This window comes from Bos grunniens, chromosome 19 (genome assembly GCF_055505025.1).
Source record: "Bos grunniens cultivar Pamir isolate PY7600 chromosome 19, Bosgru_T2T1.0, whole genome shotgun sequence".
NCBI lineage: Eukaryota > Metazoa > Chordata > Mammalia > Artiodactyla > Bovidae > Bos > Bos grunniens.
This window is the reverse complement of record NC_141183.1, coordinates 23,013,662-23,031,499: the sequence shown is the minus strand read 5'-3', so window position 1 is coordinate 23,031,499 and position 17,838 is coordinate 23,013,662. Positions and strand designations below refer to the sequence as shown.

Here is a 17,838-nt window from a genome sequence, read left to right as displayed (position 1 = left end):
CCAGGGAAGTCCTATTTGTAAACTTTCAAATAATGGCCATTCTGACTGGTTTGAGGTGGTGCTCCATTATAATTTGATTTGCATTTCTCTAATAATTCAGCTAAGTATTTTTGAATATTGAAAATCTAAAGTAGTATTTCACATAACATGAAAATGTATGAAATTTGAACTTCAGTGTCCATAAATAAAATTTTGTAACATGGTAGGAATGTGATCACTGTTGCAGTATTCACACCAGAGCCTTTGCTTTCAAACAGTGAATCTGCAACCTGTCATTCCCTCTAAATCCCCATACCAGTGGTACCTTAACCATCAGCCACCATTTGTTCATTTACAGTCTTTTGTGCTGCAACAGCAGAGTTGAATAGTGCAAGAAATTCCACTGCTGTCAAAGCCTAAAATATTTACTATCTGGTTCTCGAATAATAGGTCCTGATATAGACGCCAATGTAGTGTTTTTCAGACTTAAGGTGAATCAGAATCATCTGGTGCACTTGTTAAAACACATACTGCTTAATCCCACCCAGAGTTTCTGATTCACTATGTCTAGGGTGGGACCCACGGAGAAGGCAATGGTGCCCCACTCCAGCACTCTTGCTTAGAAAATCCCATGGATGGAGGAGCCTGGTAGGCTGCAGTCCATGGGGTCGCTGAGTTGGACACGACTGAGCAACTTCACTTTCACTTTTCACTTTCATGCATTGGAGAAGGAAATGGCAACCCACTCCAGTGTTATTGCCTGGAGAATCCCAGGGACAGGGGAGCCTGGTGGGCTGCCGTCTATGGGGTTGAACAGAGTTGGACATGACTGAAGTGACTTAGCAGCAGCAGCAGCAGATTGGGACCCAAGAATTTGCATTTCGAACAAGTTCCCAGGTGATGACAGTCCAGATTTGGTCTTGTTGTTCACTCAGTTGTGTCACTCTTTGCAACCCTATGGACTGTAGCACGCCAGGCTTCCCTGTCCTTCACTATCTCTGTTTGCTTGGACTCACATCCATTGAGTCAATGATACCATCCAACCATCTCATCCTGTCACCCCCTTATCCTCCTGCCCGCCCCATCTTTCCCAGCATCAGGGTCTTTTCCAATGAGTCAGTTCTTTGAATCAGGTGGCCAGCATATTGGAGCTTCAGCATCAGTCCTTCCAGTGAATAGTCAAAGTTGATTTCCTTTAGGATTGACTGGTTTGATCTTCTTGCTCTTGAAGGAACTCTCAAGAGTCTTCTCCAGCACCACAGTTCAAAAGCATCAATTGTTTGGTGCTCAGCCTTCTTTATGGCCCACCTCTCACATCTGTACACGACTACTGGCAAAAAGCATAGCTTTGACTAATAACGGGAGTTTGTTGGAGAATTCCATGGCCAGAGGAGCCTAGTGGGCTGAAGTCCATTGGCCACAAAGAGTTGGACGTGACTGAGCGACTAACATTTGGTCTAGTGAGGAAGAGAACAGGGAATTTGTTCATGGAACAAATCCTGGTCTTAGAAGTCGACCACAAAGTCCTCCTTCTCCCTCATGCCTTCCTCACTGTTTCTACTGATTACAAAGAAAGTGAAAGTTTAGTCGTGCAGTCTTGTCTCTTTCTGACTCCATGGACTGTAGCCCACCAGGCTCCTCCATCCACGGGATTTTCCAAGCAAGAGTACTGGAGTGGGTTGCCATTTCCTTCTCCAATTGATTACAAAGTTCTGTAAAATAATAATGCGAAAACTAGATTCTCAAGCCTTATATTAACCATTTATCATCTCTCACTTGAACTAATAGCCTGCAAGTTGGTCTCCTGCCTTCAGTACAAACATATATTAGCTTTCAAAAACACAAATCTGATTATTCCTCACTTTGCTGGAAATCTTTCAGTGTTTCACCTTGGCTGATAAATCAGTTGTCTCAAGTCCCTCAGAGAGGGATTGGTTCCAAAATCCTGCTCAGGATACCAAAATCCTCGAATGCTCAAGTCTCTTATATAAAATGGTGTATATTTGCATATAGCCTATGCATATCCTCTAAGTCATCTCTAGTTACTTACAATACCTAACACAATGCAAATGATATGTAAATCATTGTTGGGCTTGTAGCAAATTCAAGTTTTGCTTCTTGGAACTTTCTGGAATTTTTGTTCCTGAATATTTTCAACTTGCACTTGGTTGAACCTGTAGATGTGGAACCTGTGCATGTGGAGGGTCGATTGTATCCATTTCTTAACTGGGCCTTCAGACCTCAATAATCTGGTCTCAATATACCTCGCCTGTTTTATCGCCTATATTCCCCACTATCCAAGCTAAAGTCCAGTTGACTTCTCCATTTCCTCCAATACATCCTTTTATCCCAGGTATCTGTAATGTTCTCAACTCTGCAATGTCCTCCTATGGCCTCAGCCTTTAAGACCCACTTCAGTTGTCACTTCCTCAGTTCCCTCCAGATAGTATGTTCTATCTTCTCTGTGCTTCTAGACAACTTTTTTCTTCCCTAGGTTTCACTATTTACACCCTATTAATAAGGCTGTCACTCTCAACCAAGCTAAAGGTCAAGGGTAGAGGCTTTCTCTTAAATATCTAAACACTTCATTTACTCAGTGAATATTTATTAACTGCCTACTTTAGGCCAGATATATTTCTACGGGCTAAGGAGACAGCAGAGAAAGAAAACATAAAGCTCACATTCTAGTGGAAGAGGACAATAAACACAATAAATTACATATTAGATAGTAATATCTAACATTATCTATTAGGGGCTTCCCTGGTGGCTCAAAGGTTAAAGCATCTGCCTGCAATGTGGGAGACCTGGGTTTGATCCCTGGGTCAGGAAGATCCCCTGGAGAAGGAAATGGCAACCCACTCCAGTATTCTTGCCTGGAGAATCCCATGGACAGAGGAGCCTGGTGGGCTACAGTCCACAGGGTCGCAAAGGGTCGGACACGACTGAGCGACTTCATTTCACTTCACTTTAGATAGTAATAAGTTTATGAAAAAACTAAAGCAGGAAAGGCCCGGGAAGGAATTTAGAAGAGGTTGTGGGTTTACATAAGATAGCCAGAAAAGAAGGCTTGATGAAAAGACATTTACTAAAACACAGAAGCAATGAATAGGAAGGTATGTGAATATCTGAAGAAACAGTGACACAGGTGGAGAGAATAGCAAGTGAGCAGACCCATGCTGGGTGTGTGTGGACAGCAAAGAGGTGAGTGTGGCAGGAAGGGACTGAGTAAGGGGGAGAGTAGTAGGAGTCACCAGATTCTAAAAACCAAAAGGATAATTTTGTTTTTACTCCAAGTAAGATGGGAAGTCATGAGAAAGAACATGTTCTCATATCAGGTTCACTGTGGCTGCTGTGTTGAGAACAGACCTCAGTGGGGGAAGGCAAAGGTTGAAACTGAGGGGCTAATTACAATGTTAGTGCAATAAAAAAAAGGTGAGATACGATTATGGCTCAGATTATGGCTCAAGGTGGAAGTTGTGGAAATGTTGCAAAGGTGTATGTTTCTGGATATACATATTGAAGGGCAATGGTATTGAAGACTGACTGGATGTGAAGTGAGAGAGAGAGGAAGGCTATAGAAGCAGGATTTAGATGAGGCAAATTCAGGAGTGTGATTTTAGACACAAATTTGAAATGCCTATTAGAAGTTCAAGTGGATATGTTTCCTAGGCATCTGAATATATCATTTTGGAGTGAGGGAATGAGCCTAGGAAGAAGATCTAAATTTAGGAGTTGCCAGTATAGAGACTTGGGTTTGATCCCTGGGTCGGGAAGATGCCCTGAAGTAGGAAATGGCAACCCACTCCAGTATTTTTGCCTGAAAAATGGACAGAGGAGCCTAGCAGGTTATAGTCCTTGGGGTCGCAGAGTCGGACATGAGTGAGCATGTGAGCAGTGTAGAGATGGTATTGAAGGTCTTGACACTGAAAAAGATCACCATATTCTATATGCCTCCTGCCACACATGGCCCCCACTTAACTGGTATCCCTAACTCCAAATACTCCCTTTGCAGATCTGAGGCCATACAGTCTGGCAGAAGAGGGCTGTGGCTCCCTTGGCTTTTTAGCACATTCCCATCCATTTGTTTAAAGTTTGCAGTGCTTCATGCTCTGAGCTCACAGGGCAGAGGCACAGTTTCAATTAGAGGTTTTCACATGAGGCCAACTAATGTTAGTCATATCCATATAGACTGGAAAAAAAAAAAATCCCACCTAAACAGAAAAGAAAAATCAATAAAAACTATTTAAAAGTTTTCAAGGAGAAATTCTGTAAGGACTTGTTGGCTAAAGCTGCCTGAAAGGTTAGACAGACATACAAAATGAACACAGAGAGGACAAAGTGCTCAGCATACGTTAATACCCTAAAGTATTTCTATTGTCGGTAAAGGTAAAGATCCTTTATGAGACTTCCTTTGCCTCAGTCCTTCATGAACACCCCCAGAAGACGCTAGAAGTGACTTAACAAGTCTGGGGAGGTGGCCGTTGGGAAAGAACTGTTGGTAGTTGGCAATACTTCATTCTAGGGAGGTGGTGGCAACAACTCCCTAGGCAGCAGACATCATGGATTTTCCTCCCTCGGGGTACCAGAGGTCCCCTCCGTTTCTGGTCTGGGTCCCTTAGAGACAAAGAACTGCATTCTCTCCCATACAAGTGTGGGGTTGCTGGGGAGCACAGGGATAGAGGGGTTAGAATTCTATGCCCAGCAAACACCCACAAGCTCAAACAGAAACCTGCATCCTAACTCTGGTCCAGGCGGCGCGCGGGGCCGCGGGGCCCCTCCAGTGAGGGCCAGGCCTGTTGCCAACGTGCCCGGGAAAGGGTTCGCTCAGCGCAGGCCGGGTACATGGAGCACTCGATACACTTCCACGGAGGGCGCATCTGCCTCCCAAAGCCCCCTTCCTTCCTCTCAACTCCACTCTCTCGCGCTTCTCTCTCTCCCGGAGCCTCAGCATTCGCCTACAGCCCGTCGCCGCCCTCGCCCTTTCTTCCCTCCTCCGGACCCTCCCCCGGCTCGCCCCTCCTCCGGCAGCCCACCTTCACCCCGCCGCTCCGCGGGTTCCTCGGTCCTCGCCCCTTATTCCCGGCCTCCCCTCGCCGGCCCCCCGCGCCCGGGGCCCCCGCGGCCCCCTGCCCGCCCTCCTCCAGGCGACAGCGGCCCCTTTCACAATAGCGCGGCCCGCCTCCCTCTTCTCCGCTCCCGGTACACTCCCGCCTGCTTCTCTCCCGGCGCATGCGCCCTCCGGTCGGCGGCGGCTGCGGCTGTGGCGGCTCCGAGCGGCTCCGTTTTTTTAAAGGGAAACGCTGAGGCGTCGGGGGTGACTGTGGGGGAGGGGGACCCCGAGTCCGGAGACCCCCGGGTGAGGCGACAGACCCTCTCCCGTAGTAGGAGGGCTTTGGGCGGACCCATCCCTCCCACCCCCTCCTGAGGAGGAGGGGGGGGAAAATGGAGGCTCGGGGCGGCTGAGGCGAGCTCCGGGGCGGGGGGCCGGGGCGGGGAAGGGGGGTGTGGGGTGGGGAGACGAGGCGGGCCCGGCCGGGCCAGGGGGGGCCGAAGCGAGCTCCGGGGATGAGCTCGGGGGCGGCTGGGTGCGAGCTTCTGCCTCTGAGGCGAAGGCGGCGGCGGCGGCAGCAGAGGCGGCGGCGAGGCCCCCATGGGCCGGCGGCGGGCCTCAGCCGCGGCCTCCACTTCTCCGCAAGCCGGCGGGATGGCGCCCGGGCCCCGGAGGAGCCGCGCTAGCCGAGGCCTGCTGCCGCGCTGCTGAGGCGAGCCCGCCAAACTCCCCTCCCCCTCCTCCGTCCTCGACCCCCCGCACCTCACCCCTTCCCCACCCCCTCCTCCGTCTCGGTCCCCGACGCTGCTCCGGACCACTATGACCATGAGATCCGCAGTGTTCAAGGCGGCCGCGGCCCCTGCCGGCGGCAACCCTGAGCAGCGACTGGACTACGAGCGGGCTGCGGCGCTGGGCGGGCCCGAGGACGAACCTGGGGCGGCCGAAGCCCACTTCCTCCCCCGGCACCGTAAGCTCAAGGAGCCGGGGCCCCCGCTGGCCTCCTCCCAGGGCGGGAGCCCCGCGCCCTCACCGGCCGGCTGCGGCGGCAAGGGCCGGGGCTTGTTACTCCCGGCCGGGGCGGCCCCCGGGCAGCAGGAAGAGAGCTGGGGCGGCTCGGTGCCCTTGCCCTGTCCACCCCCGGCCACCAAACAAGCTGGCATTGGGGGGGAGCCAGCGGCAGCCGGAGCCGGCTGCAGTCCCCGACCCAAGTATCAGGCGGTGCTGCCCATTCAGACGGGCTCTCTCGTGGCGGCGGCCAAAGAGCCTACGCCCTGGGCTGGGGACAAGGGTGGGGCGGCTCCCCCAGCTGCCACCGCCTCGGACCCGGCGGGACCCCCACCACTACCTCTGCCCGGGCCGCCACCCCTCGCGCCCACCGCCGCCGCCGGGACCCTGGCGGCCAGCGAGGGCCGATGGAAGAGTATGAGGAAGAGCCCTCTCGGAGGTGGCGGAGGCTCTGGAGCTTCCAGTCAGGCCGCCTGCCTCAAACAGATCCTTCTGCTGCAATTGGACCTCATCGAACAGCAGCAGCAGCAGCTGCAAGCCAAGGAAAAGGAGATCGAGGAGCTGAAGTCAGAGAGAGACACGGTACGGGAAGGGTTAATCTGCGTTCGGGACGAGGAGCGAGTTGTGCGCATGCTCGGGGGAAGGGGGCTGTAGGAGGTTAAGGTATCCCTGAGTTAGGGGTAAGGAGGTCGGCCACCAGCAAAGGAGTCTTCTCAGTTGCTGGGTCCTTGGGAGCCAGGCTCACAGACACGTTGGGTTTGAGGGAAGGGTTAAAGGGCAACCTCCCAGGAGGAGGGGGAGGGGAAGTTTCAGGTGCCAAAGGGTTAATTTAAAATGACAGCCCCAGACTTGTGGGAAAGACGTTGAGTGGGAAAGACGTTGAGTGGGAAAGACCTGATTTGTGAGGGGTTGAAAAATGAAAAGGTGGGATGCATATGTGGTTGCTTTATGGAAGGAGTTCAAGAGCTTTGCGTTAGAAATGCATTCTGGAGGAGAGGGCCATAGCAGCTGTTGCTCTAAGCACTGCTGTAGCATCTTTATCTAGATAGAGTAGTAGACCTTTTCATTGGCAGAGGGGTTGGGGTGACTCACAGTGGAATCCTGTTTTAGCTTTTTAAAATGATATTAGGAGAATCATCACCTTTGATTTCAGGGTTTTTTTTGTTTGTTTTAATAGGAATCTGAGTTATAAAACATGACTTACTGACCAGCTCCCTTGTATAAGCATGGTGTTTAGAAACTGGAAGGGTTTTAAGGCATCGGGAAATTAAGCTTATTAAATGTATTAAGTAGACCAAAATTTTTCCTCCTATATTAGAATCTTAAGATGTAGGGAAGTCATTTATTATTTCTTTGTACTTCTGAGGAGCATGACTATATGGGCTTGTTTTATTTTATTTTATTACCCTTGTAGCAGTAGTTAAGGGCACCTGATGTGTTAAAACATACTCCAGATATCAGGAAAGCTGTGGTGGTGGGATATTATAGTGCTAGCATACCTTACAGCTGCCTAAAAATAAACATGGTTTCTACAATTGTTGTGTTCAGGCTGCAGCAGTCTCTGTCTCTCCTCTCTCTCCCTCCCTCTCTCTCTCTGGCGTTGTGTGCGCCAAGGGCTGAGCAAGGGAGCAGAGGGCTATTCATTTTGTTTGCTTTCCAAATGAATCTCTTCAGGCAGCAACTGTTTTATTAGAGAATGCATTCTGCAAGGTGGGATGGGAGCTGGGGCCGGTCTCATTAAAATATTTCATGGTGTTGATTTGTGGAAGTTACTCAATATGGAGGTGGCACTGCTCAGCTACTGTACTGCAGTCTAGGGGTGTGATGGTACTGTAATTACAACACATCATGTCCTGACTTGGGGGGGGGGGAGTGGGGAGAGGACGACCAGTGAAGGAGAAGAAATCAAGGAAATGTCATCCACAAACAAACATGCTTAAGTAACGTTAAAGCCGTGAATCAAAACAGGAGATGAAATGAGAGTGTGGCGGACAGGGGGCTCTCTGCTGATTGTGGTTTCTGCTCAGTTCCTGAGGTAATGGCCCTTTTGCAGATTTTCCTAGGCAGGAAAAGTGGGGTGAGTTAAGGATAGAGTGTCAGTCTGAACTTGGCATTCACTGCCTCTGTTGTGTATTGCAGTCTTAGTGTTGCTTAAGCTTGTTTCTCTTATTCCAGTTGTTATTTGGCCTCATGAGATCTGTGCAGCTAAGTGGATATAATGAAGTCAACATTAATATCACTGTCTAACCCAAATAAAATTCTTGTTATAGAGTATAAGTAGCACAGTTGGCATCTTTTCTCAGAACATTTTAATGTGAAATTTTCAATGATGATAGACTTCCATTTTGTGTTTGATCATGTGGTCCTCCCTTTAATTATTAGAGTCAAAAGACTTTTCAATATTTAAATAAATAGGTGTAAGTTTTTCTGTTATCTCAAATGCAAAGCAATATGCGTATTTGATGATTGATGGGACTTATGGGTACTGGTTCTTTTTATAAGTTTTCCAAATTGAGTGTTCACATTTTAGGTGGCACCTCCCCATCCTACCGTACCCCCTTTCAAATAACATTGCAATCCCTAGCAGCACTGTGATTGTGTGAGCTTTTAATTCTGTCTCAATGTACTGTCTGCACTTTGCCCTTGTGTGTAGCATTTTTGAGTGGAAGTAGAGAGGATAGTGTTTGGAGAACTTCAGGGCCTCCTAAAAGAACATTAAGGTTAATTCTGGAAACTCCCAAACTGACTTGGAGCCACATGTTAGCAGTAGCAGAGACCATGCCATTTAAAAGGCATGTTGTGGCCTCTCCCGGTGAAGAGGATTTTTTTCAGAAGAATGAACTACAGATTCCCCATGTCCTTCCCCAACTACATTAGCGCCAATTAACCAGTGCACCTTGTCTTCTCTATTGTGATTAAGAAAATCTATTCAGATTATGTCTGCCTGTTAAAAATAAGTTGAATTGTTGTGGTTCATGGAAAGAGGCAGAAGACCAGACTGATTCCAGAATGGGGATAAGTACCTGTGTTTAATTTTTCTGTTTTTTAAGTCTGCATTTTGCCACTCTCTTTTTTAGCTCCTTGCTCGGATTGAACGTATGGAAAGGCGGATGCAGCTGGTAAAGAAGGATAACGAGAAAGAAAGGCACAAGCTGTTTCAGGGCTATGAAACTGAAGAAAGAGAGGAAACGGAGCTATCGGAGAAAATTAAACTGGAGTGCCAGCCGGAGCTTTCTGAGACACCCCAGACTCTGCCTCCCAAGCCTTTCTCCTGTGGGCGGAGTGGAAAGGGACACAAAAGGTGTGCTGATAACTTTCTTACACTGTCTGGACTTGAGGTCACTTGTTTGCAGTGACTGAGAGTAAGGGATGAGGACTTATGAATTAGTTTTAATACAACTGTATCTTGAATCACAAGGTCTTCTGCACTGAGAAACTGAAACATCCTTGTGTGGGCTATAAAAGTCTGTTAGGAACATTTTGGCCACAGTAATAATTACAGAATGCAGTATACATCATAAAGAGAATGGGCAGCAAATGTGACAGCTGAATTTCTTAAAACTATAGCCCTTCACTTCAAGTTAGGAAGTATTAAATTACTTCATTGCGTTAGACACTGGTAGATGTTAAAAATGTAAGCTCTAACTGTCCTTGGACTCGAAGAGATTAGTCTAGCTATAAGGATAGCATACATTTTGAAAACTCAGAATTCAATATGCAGATGGACAACAGTGATACAGACTATTAAGAGATTAATTATTGTGCGTTAGAACAGTGAAAGTTTAAGGAGGAAATGGATCTTGAAAAAGTATAGAACTTAGGTTGGTAAAAAAGGAAAGGAGATGACATTCTTGAAGTGTGCGTGTGTGTGTGTGTGTGTGTGTGTAGACTGGTGGGAGAAAGAGAATCAGAAGATAGCAAGAAAAAATGGTTGTAATTAACATGGTATAGGAATAGGGGGGTGGGATAAGACTGGCATCTGGTTGACAGGAGTGAAATAGACCACAGAGTAGAGGCAGCTGATGTTAGCTAAAGGATCTGGAATAAAATAGGAACCTTTTTAGATTTAGTAGTAAATAGAATAGTAGTAGAGGTGCTTAAGCATGGAAACTCACTTGTTCAACAAACGTTTACTAAAGGCTTATTATACATACTGTTAAGCATGAGGCTGTTCCTGCTCATGACAGCCAAGTGAACCCAGATATTTAGATACTTGAATACTGGTCATTTTGGAGCAAGCTAGTTCTCTTGCCCAAAATGTAATCAAATCAGATTTTATTCAAGAGTCAATAAAATTCTATAATGTTTTCTTCCCTATCTAATAGGAAATCCCCATTTGGAAGTACAGAAAGAAAGATTCCTGTTAAAAAGCTGGCTCCTGAATTTTCAAAAGTCAAAACAAAAACTCCTAAGCACTCTCCTGTTAAAGAGGAACCCTGTGGTTCCTTATCTGAAACTGTTTGTAAACGTGAATTGAGGAGCCAAGAAACTCCAGAAAAGCCCCGGTCTTCAGTGGACACCCCGCCAAGACTCTCAACTCCCCAGAAGGGACCCAGCATCCATCCCAAGGAGAAAGCCTTCTCAAGTGAGATAGAAGATTTGCCGTACCTTTCCACCACAGAAATGTATTTGTGTCGTTGGCACCAGCCTCCCCCATCACCGTTACCATTACGGGAATCCTCTCCAAAGAAGGAGGAGACTGTAGCAAGTAAGGCATAGAGAACACTTGCTCTTATACCCTAGTGGTGGCGGTCAAGCTAACAAGTGTGAAAATGCCTTTGGCATTTTTAAAAAAGTGCAATCAATAAAGCAGAGTTCTGTCAAGAATGAGTAAGTTAACAGCCAGAGACAGACACTGTGCAGGCATTGCAAATAGATGGAATTACAGCAAAATGTGCTCAATGTATTTGCCTGCTTACAACACTGGGAGATGTGTTTGCCAGTAAGTTGCTCATCACAAGAGCACCAGACTTGGGGGTGTAATCTCCGGCAACTTGCATGCCCTCTGAAAGAAGGGTTTTCTGTGCTGTGAAATGCATAGAACTTATACTTTGCCATGCACGACTGTTCCTGCAATTGATACTGTGTGAAACCTGGGAGGGTGGTCTTTGGGTGTTCTCAGGGGCCAATGGTAATTTTTGGGCTGGGGAGCCAGCTTGGGGTGGGGAATTTCACCTGGGCCTCCGCTCTTTAACTATATAAACATTTATCTGTATCTCTGTGTCCCGGTCTGGGGGGCAGGAGGAATCTGCCAAAGACCAACAGTCTTACTATATCTCACTATACTTCACAAAGGTTCTAAATGTGAAGAGTTTACTTGGATTGCAGTAGCCCATTGGTTGTTCATATATTTAAATAAAATGGTCTACAAACTATTTTTCAAACAATAAGGACTATCTTGGGATATCTGAGCTGCTTGGGATGGGTGTGGGGTATGGGACCTTGGTCTTCATTCCCTTTTTGTTCTTCATGGCTTCCATACAGAGATGCTTCCCTATCTCCTACATCAACCAGTAACTGGAATGTGCCTTCAATCGTGTAATGTTAGTCTATGACAGTCACTGTGGGTGCTCCGGGGTGATGGTGGGGAAGCCTTCTTGGATAGAGTCACAGTCCTGAGTTTCTACTGATGTGTCTTGCCCTCGTAGGGCTGGGTATGGGAATCCATTCCAATAAGACAAGAGCATTCTCCAGGCTTTTGTTTGGCTGTTCTGGTGACAAAATCAAGTGGGGAAGATAGATTACTCTTCTTCATTATCTAAAATTCATTAGGCCTTACATTTGAGTACATAGATAGACCAGGACCCTGATCTAGGTTCAGGTTTTTGTTGGTTCAGTCAGTTGAACAGGTTCATCCTTAATGGTTAACCTTCTTGCTGCCATGGCAATGCTGTGTAACAAGAGAAACCGTGAAGCAATTTCCCATCCGGGATTGAGAAATGGCTTGGTCCGGAGCTGTTCTGTGTGACTGGCTGTTTTTGAAAACCCTTTCTGCCGTAGTACAGAAAATTCCAAACACCTCTGATATTGTGGGTCTAGCAGTACAGACAGAGTCTGATTGGGGGGATCCCAGTCCTTTGAGGAGCCTGAGTTGTGAATAAATGTGTGAATCCTTATTCTGGATGCCCCTATTTCAAGAGGAAGTCTCAATGGCTTGTTCTAAGGAAGCCAAAGTCTTTGTGCATGTTGTTCAGGCTGGACCAGCAAGGTAGTTTGTTTGGAGGGAGGAGGGAGCTGTTTAAGAAGACTACATGTGTAAGTTTTGAGAACACTGATCTTTTATTTGAAAAATAGGGTCAACTTTTACTCACCTGCCATGTTCTGAGTTTAAGGTTTGATATCCTTGGCCATCAACTGTTGCAGGGAAACCACCCTAAATAATGAAGAAAAGAAGTCGTCTCAGTGTAAAAAAAAAAAAAGTGGTGGGCTTATTTTCTTTTCTTTTGTCTGTTGTTCCCTCTTCCCCTCCCCCGAGAGAAATTCTCAAAAGAGCAACTCAAAAAAAACAAAATGGCTTCCTAGTGAGAGCATCAGTGATGATCCTTTCCTCCATTTTGGGTATGGGCTTTTTTTCTTTTTACACTGAGATGATTCTTCTTTCCTGCATTATTTAGGGTGTCTGATGCCATCAAGTGTTGCAGGAGAAACTTCAGTCTTGGCTGGTGAGTAGAATAGGAATTATATTGACTGGGCCTGGGGTGGGGGCTGGTGGGATGGTGGATGGTTGGGAGTTGTATCCCCCATCAGTTGGATGGGGGAGAGTGAGATTCTTTGGTATGTGATTACACTGTAGACTTCAAAATGACTACAAATTTCAGTTGTTTTTCAGGAACTGCAATAGCATCCATTATATGAATTGTCAGGTATTGGTTTAGGGTTTTTTGTGATCCTGTGTTTGGCAGACTGCAATGGCATTTTAGGTTCTTTCAATACCATAGCGAGGACACTGAATATGGCTTCAGGTGAGGCCATAGAATGGATTCCTATCACTTGGTAACTTTGTCTTATCTGGGGAAAGACTTCTTGTCCTAGTGAATAGTAGGTTGTGTGATCTTGGATTTAAGGGTGGTTCCACCCCTCCTCCCTTTCTTTTTCTTTTTTTTTTTCTTTCCAGTTCCTTCTTGGAGGGACCACTCAGTAGAGCCTCTAAGGGACCCAAATCCTTCAGACCTTTTGGAGGTAGGTACCCAAGACCTGTCAGTAGAAGGGAGTGAGAGATAGCTAGAAATGGGGGTATAACTTGAATATGTCATCATAACTGTATGGATGGGTTAAATAGAATTCTGAAGCCAGAAGGTAACTTGAGAGATTATCAAGTCCAACTCTTTTGTTGTATAGATGAAAAAACTGAGATCTAAAATGGCTAAGTGATTTATTAAAAAATAAGTAGCTAGTGAATATTCAAAACAGAGCTAGGTTTCATGCTAAGTAGAAAAGTTAGGCATGTACCCCTCAGAAACAGAATTATATATTCCAAGCTCATTTGCCTTTTGAAAGCTTGATACTTACTTTAAACTCATACCCTTATAAAGTATAGCGGTAGGGAGGGTTTGTGGCAGTCTGAAGGGTTGTTTCAGTTTTATGTGACTTTCACTTTGGAAAGTTATAGAAATGATTTTGAAATACGGAGATTCTACAAGGGTAGGAGTGGGGATAGGAGTATGTGTTTTGTTGATTGTTGTTACCAGGAGTTTCCCATGATACCCATAGAACTCACAGACTTAGGTGAAAGAGTTTTTATTCCTGGAAGCTGGAAATGAGAATACATGTCACATGGTGATAAATAACTTATCAGCTGCTATTCTTTACACAGAACCTGGATGACAGTGTGTTTTCAAAGAGGCATGCAAAACTGGAGCTGGATGAGAAGAGAAGGAAAAGGTGAGGCTAGAGATGTTCACTGTGGGAACAGTTGAGCCTATAGGACTGTGACATCTCATCCCTGCTGAGGGGAGCCCAGGAGCTCTTAATACTTTTAAGTTACTGACTTCCTAACACAGTTTTGAAGTGGTTATTGTTAAAGATGTTTGGCCTCTTTTTCTTGTGGGGAACACTAACACATGATCCAGACTGCTAGACCTAAACAGCTCTTCCCTAATCAAGCAGACAGTTTTCTTTACTCCCTACTTCCCCGCCCCCCCATCCCCTCATCTAGAAGTCTCAGCCAGGATCTCCCTAGCATCTGGATTATATGAGTTGCCTTTATAGAGCAGGTTTTCAGTAATATTGGGTTTGTTTGTTTTCTTTGTCTGGTTTGTTTTTCCCAGATGGGATATTCAGAGGATCAGGGAACAAAGAATTTTACAGCGACTGCAGCTCAGAATGTATAAAAAGAAAGGAATTCAGGAATCTGAGCCCGAGGTTACCTCATTTTTCCCTGAGCCAGATGATGGTAAGTTTTGTTTATCTAAGAGAGTAAGTTTCTCGGAGAAGAAAAAGGGTACAAGGCCCAGGATACAGCTTGCTCTGAATGAATGTGGTATTTTGGAAGAGGTATAGTTGCTAGATATCTTCCATCTATGTCACTAACAAGGTCCCATCTGGCTTTCTTCCATAGTTGAAAGTTTGATGATTACCCCCTTCTTGCCTGTTGTAGCATTCGGACGACCGTTACCAAAACTAACTCCACAGTAAGTATAAAGTTTTTTTCGCTCTTCTCAGGTGGCTTGCACTTCACTTCGCTTTCAGTCTTCATGAAAGCTTCAGTATAAGGTGGAATAGTTGGCTTAGGGATAGCCATGGTTCTTTGACAAGTGAGGCTGCCTGGGCCACTAGCTTTTGCAATGAGAAGATTCCCAAGCCAGCAATTAGGAGGATTGCTTTTTGATTTAGAAATAGATTATTCAAGCACTTTAATAGCACACCGTTGCTCTGACTTTGAGGCAAGAAAGACACTCCAAACTTGGGACTTGGGAGTCAGGGCTAGGAATGGTGAAGGATATACCATCTCTTTGACAGTCTCATGTCCATACCGAATTTCTTCTAGTCTTGCAGGTTGATTTCCTTATTCTTTTTTTGCCAGGAATTTTGAGCTGCCCTGGTTGGATGAGCGTAGCCGATGCAGGTTGGAGATCCAGAAGAAGCAAACACCTCATCGGACGTGTAGGAAATAGCTGTGCTGGCAAGAACCTTCTGTCTTCAGATAGTTGTAGCATGCCATTCCCAGGGAGTGGCAGAGACCTGTATATGTGACCTATGTCCTTATGTATGTTACCATTTGCTGAAAATGCCCTTCCATACTCCCCTGATCTTGGTTTTGTTTTCATCACTCTGATTTCACAAAAACTCTTTCATTGGGCTAATTGTGAATTGTGGAGGGTGATTGGGATTTCTTTTCCCTTTTTGGGGAAATGAGTTCTCAACTTAAATCTATAGGATGGCAGACTTGGAAGCTTCAGGGGTCTGCTTCTTTACATTTGCCTATGTTAAAGGGGTAAAAGGGCTCTCTTCATTAGACTTGTGGAAGATGAAGCAACCCCTGCCTTTAGAGTTGTGCCTGCATGGCACTCTTCTCGCCCCGTATACCCTTCCTTATAGTATGGGTATAGTGGTTTTTACCCTAAAACAAAACAAAATTTCACCAGGAGCTTAAGGACCAGATGAGGAATAACAAGTGACATGATGAAGCAAGTCATCTTCACAGGGTAGAAAAGATAATGGAGAGTTGGTTGATAAATATCTGAAAACACAGTTGTCTTAAAACTGTTTTGTGATACAGCCATGTGGGAAGGGATGTTTGGCTGTGATTATTTTCTTAAGTTAATGGGTAACTGAATTTCTTTCCCCACCCCTCAAGAATAAAATCTTCTGAAGAGAGAAAGAGGATGGTTAGTCTGGGGCCAGTTATGGCTCTAAACAAAAGCAGTTGGTGTTTGGGAATGGCATGCCAGATCCTGTACAGATGTCTTTGTGTCACATCACCTCTTGAGTATTCCTTAGTTGGGTTTTATCCTTTTAGCTGAGCTCTTGGTGGTGAGTTAGAGATTTAGGGAGGGTGGGGATGTATGTGGAAATAATGTGCTTCCTCTGGCTGGCAAATGTCTACATTTTGAAACAAACAGATGTACCTAATGAGCTTCTCCAGTTCATTTTGTAAAAATAGATTTGTATGTGTACCATCTTGGTTCCCCCCTCCCAACCCTCACCTCCCCCATTTTGTTAAAAAATTTCAGGACAGCACTCCAGGCCACTTTGGTCTCAGTGTAAGATCCCTGTAACTATCTGGAAGGAAAATAGAGCCAAGACCTCTGGTCTTAAATATATAGGAATTGCCTTTCTTTAGTCTTCAGGACTATTGTATGAAAACAAGTAGGGGTCTAATCTCCTAGAAGGTAGGGGCTTTTATCCTTGAAGAGAATATGTCCCCAGATTATTAGCACTTTTAGAGGAGAAGCCAAGGTATGTAGGGTGTGTGGCCGGCCCGACAGTGGAGCATGAGAGAATGGGATACCATTGTGGGAAGGGAAGAAAAAAGTTCCTCAGGGGCCTCCCACTGCTAAAGCTTTTTGTGAGATGTTGGTCTGTGCTCCCTGAGTTTGACTTTTAAAGGAATTACTCGGGCAGCACATGTAGTATTCTTGGATGATCTTGCTGCTCTTATTTCTCCTGTGTGTGTGTGTGTGGCTATGGGTTTTCATTTGTAACTCCATCTGCTTAGGAGAGTGGGCTCTCCACAAGGGAACCTGCTGTGAACTTCTTTGCAGCAAGAATGTAGAGAGAAATAGGACTTATTCCACTAGGGGCTCTCATCTCACACCTTAAGGAGAGGAAGGAGATTTCTAGAAAAACTAGGCCAGATTTTCTTTGTTCTCCATCATTTTAATATGGCAAACTGTTTGGCTTTCCTACTCTGACCTATGTTATGTTCCTTTAAAATGTGCCCAAGAAGAAAAAAGACCAGTCAGTGTCTCCTTATTTTATTCCTTGATTCCTCTCAGTTTCTTAATTTTCAGCATTTGTTGGATTCCTTTGGATATGGGTTAGCAGATTTCACCTTTGTTTGTTCCTACCCAAGGGACTTCCCAGATTCTGAACTCAAGTTAGATGAAGAGGAATCCATGAGGTGCTATTTGCCCAGACTTACGTGGATTCTAATTTTCTTGGTTTTCCCTCTACCTAGTATCTATTTTATTGCCCCCTCTTCTAGATCAATTCTCCTTTGATTTGGATATGTTGAAGTTTTTTCGAGGAGGTTGGAGAGTAGATGAGCAAAGTTCCAAGAGCAAAAAGACAGTGTGTCAGAGTGTGGGGGGAAATTAGTCTTGTTTTTTCCCTACATGGGATACAACACTGTGAAATTCAATCTTCAAGTGAAGGCCCTGCCGTTCTCCTAAAACATAGTTCTTTGTTTCTTTCTTTAACAAAGTTTAAGCTAGTGTTAATAAATTAAAAAAAAGAAATTGCTTGTCTGTCTACTTCAGCTTTGTTTTATGCCCATTTCATATTGTTGTCTGTGTTGTAATTCATACTTTTGATACCATTTCTGATGTGTAAAATTGGTTGTCTTGTAAATATCTTATAAAGAGTTCAACTGTAAATAAACTATTGTGGCTGTTAATTTTTGAACTTCTGCTTCAATTTATTAGATTTATTGGGAAGCATTAAACAATTTTGCTTGGATATTTTAAAGGACTAGAAAAAGATATCCACTTTCACAAAATAGAAAAACACCATTTTCCCTTTTATATGAGATACTAACTTCCATTTGTGTATGTACACAATGTATGTTCCATCTCTCTTTGTCCTGGGTTCTTCCTTACAGATAATGGGCAGTTAAAAAAAATAAGAGATGATAGGATGCTTGG

At 45.2% G+C, this 17,838-nt stretch overlaps 1 protein-coding gene across 2 annotated transcripts; it reads left to right on the top strand.

The window, feature by feature from the left end:
* Positions 1-5,490: 5,490 nt before the first annotated feature.
* On the top strand, positions 5,491-17,591 carry MSL1 (MSL complex subunit 1). 2 transcript variants are annotated; one of them, XM_086357816.1, is made up of 9 exons: positions 5,496-6,616; positions 9,112-9,335; positions 10,360-10,742; positions 12,649-12,696; positions 13,149-13,213; positions 13,848-13,915; positions 14,302-14,426; positions 14,592-14,664; positions 15,057-17,591. In XM_086357816.1, exons 1-9 carry the CDS (start codon positions 5,849-5,851, stop codon positions 15,145-15,147), a joined length of 1,845 nt encoding a protein of 614 aa, XP_086213942.1. In that variant the 5' UTR covers positions 5,496-5,848; the 3' UTR covers positions 15,148-17,591. The 2 variants fall into 2 exon arrangements, with proteins under 2 accessions (XP_086213943.1, XP_086213942.1); XM_086357817.1 differs by lacking the exon at positions 12,649-12,696 and having other exon boundaries at positions 5,491-6,616.
* The last annotated feature ends 247 nt before the right edge of the window (positions 17,592-17,838 follow it).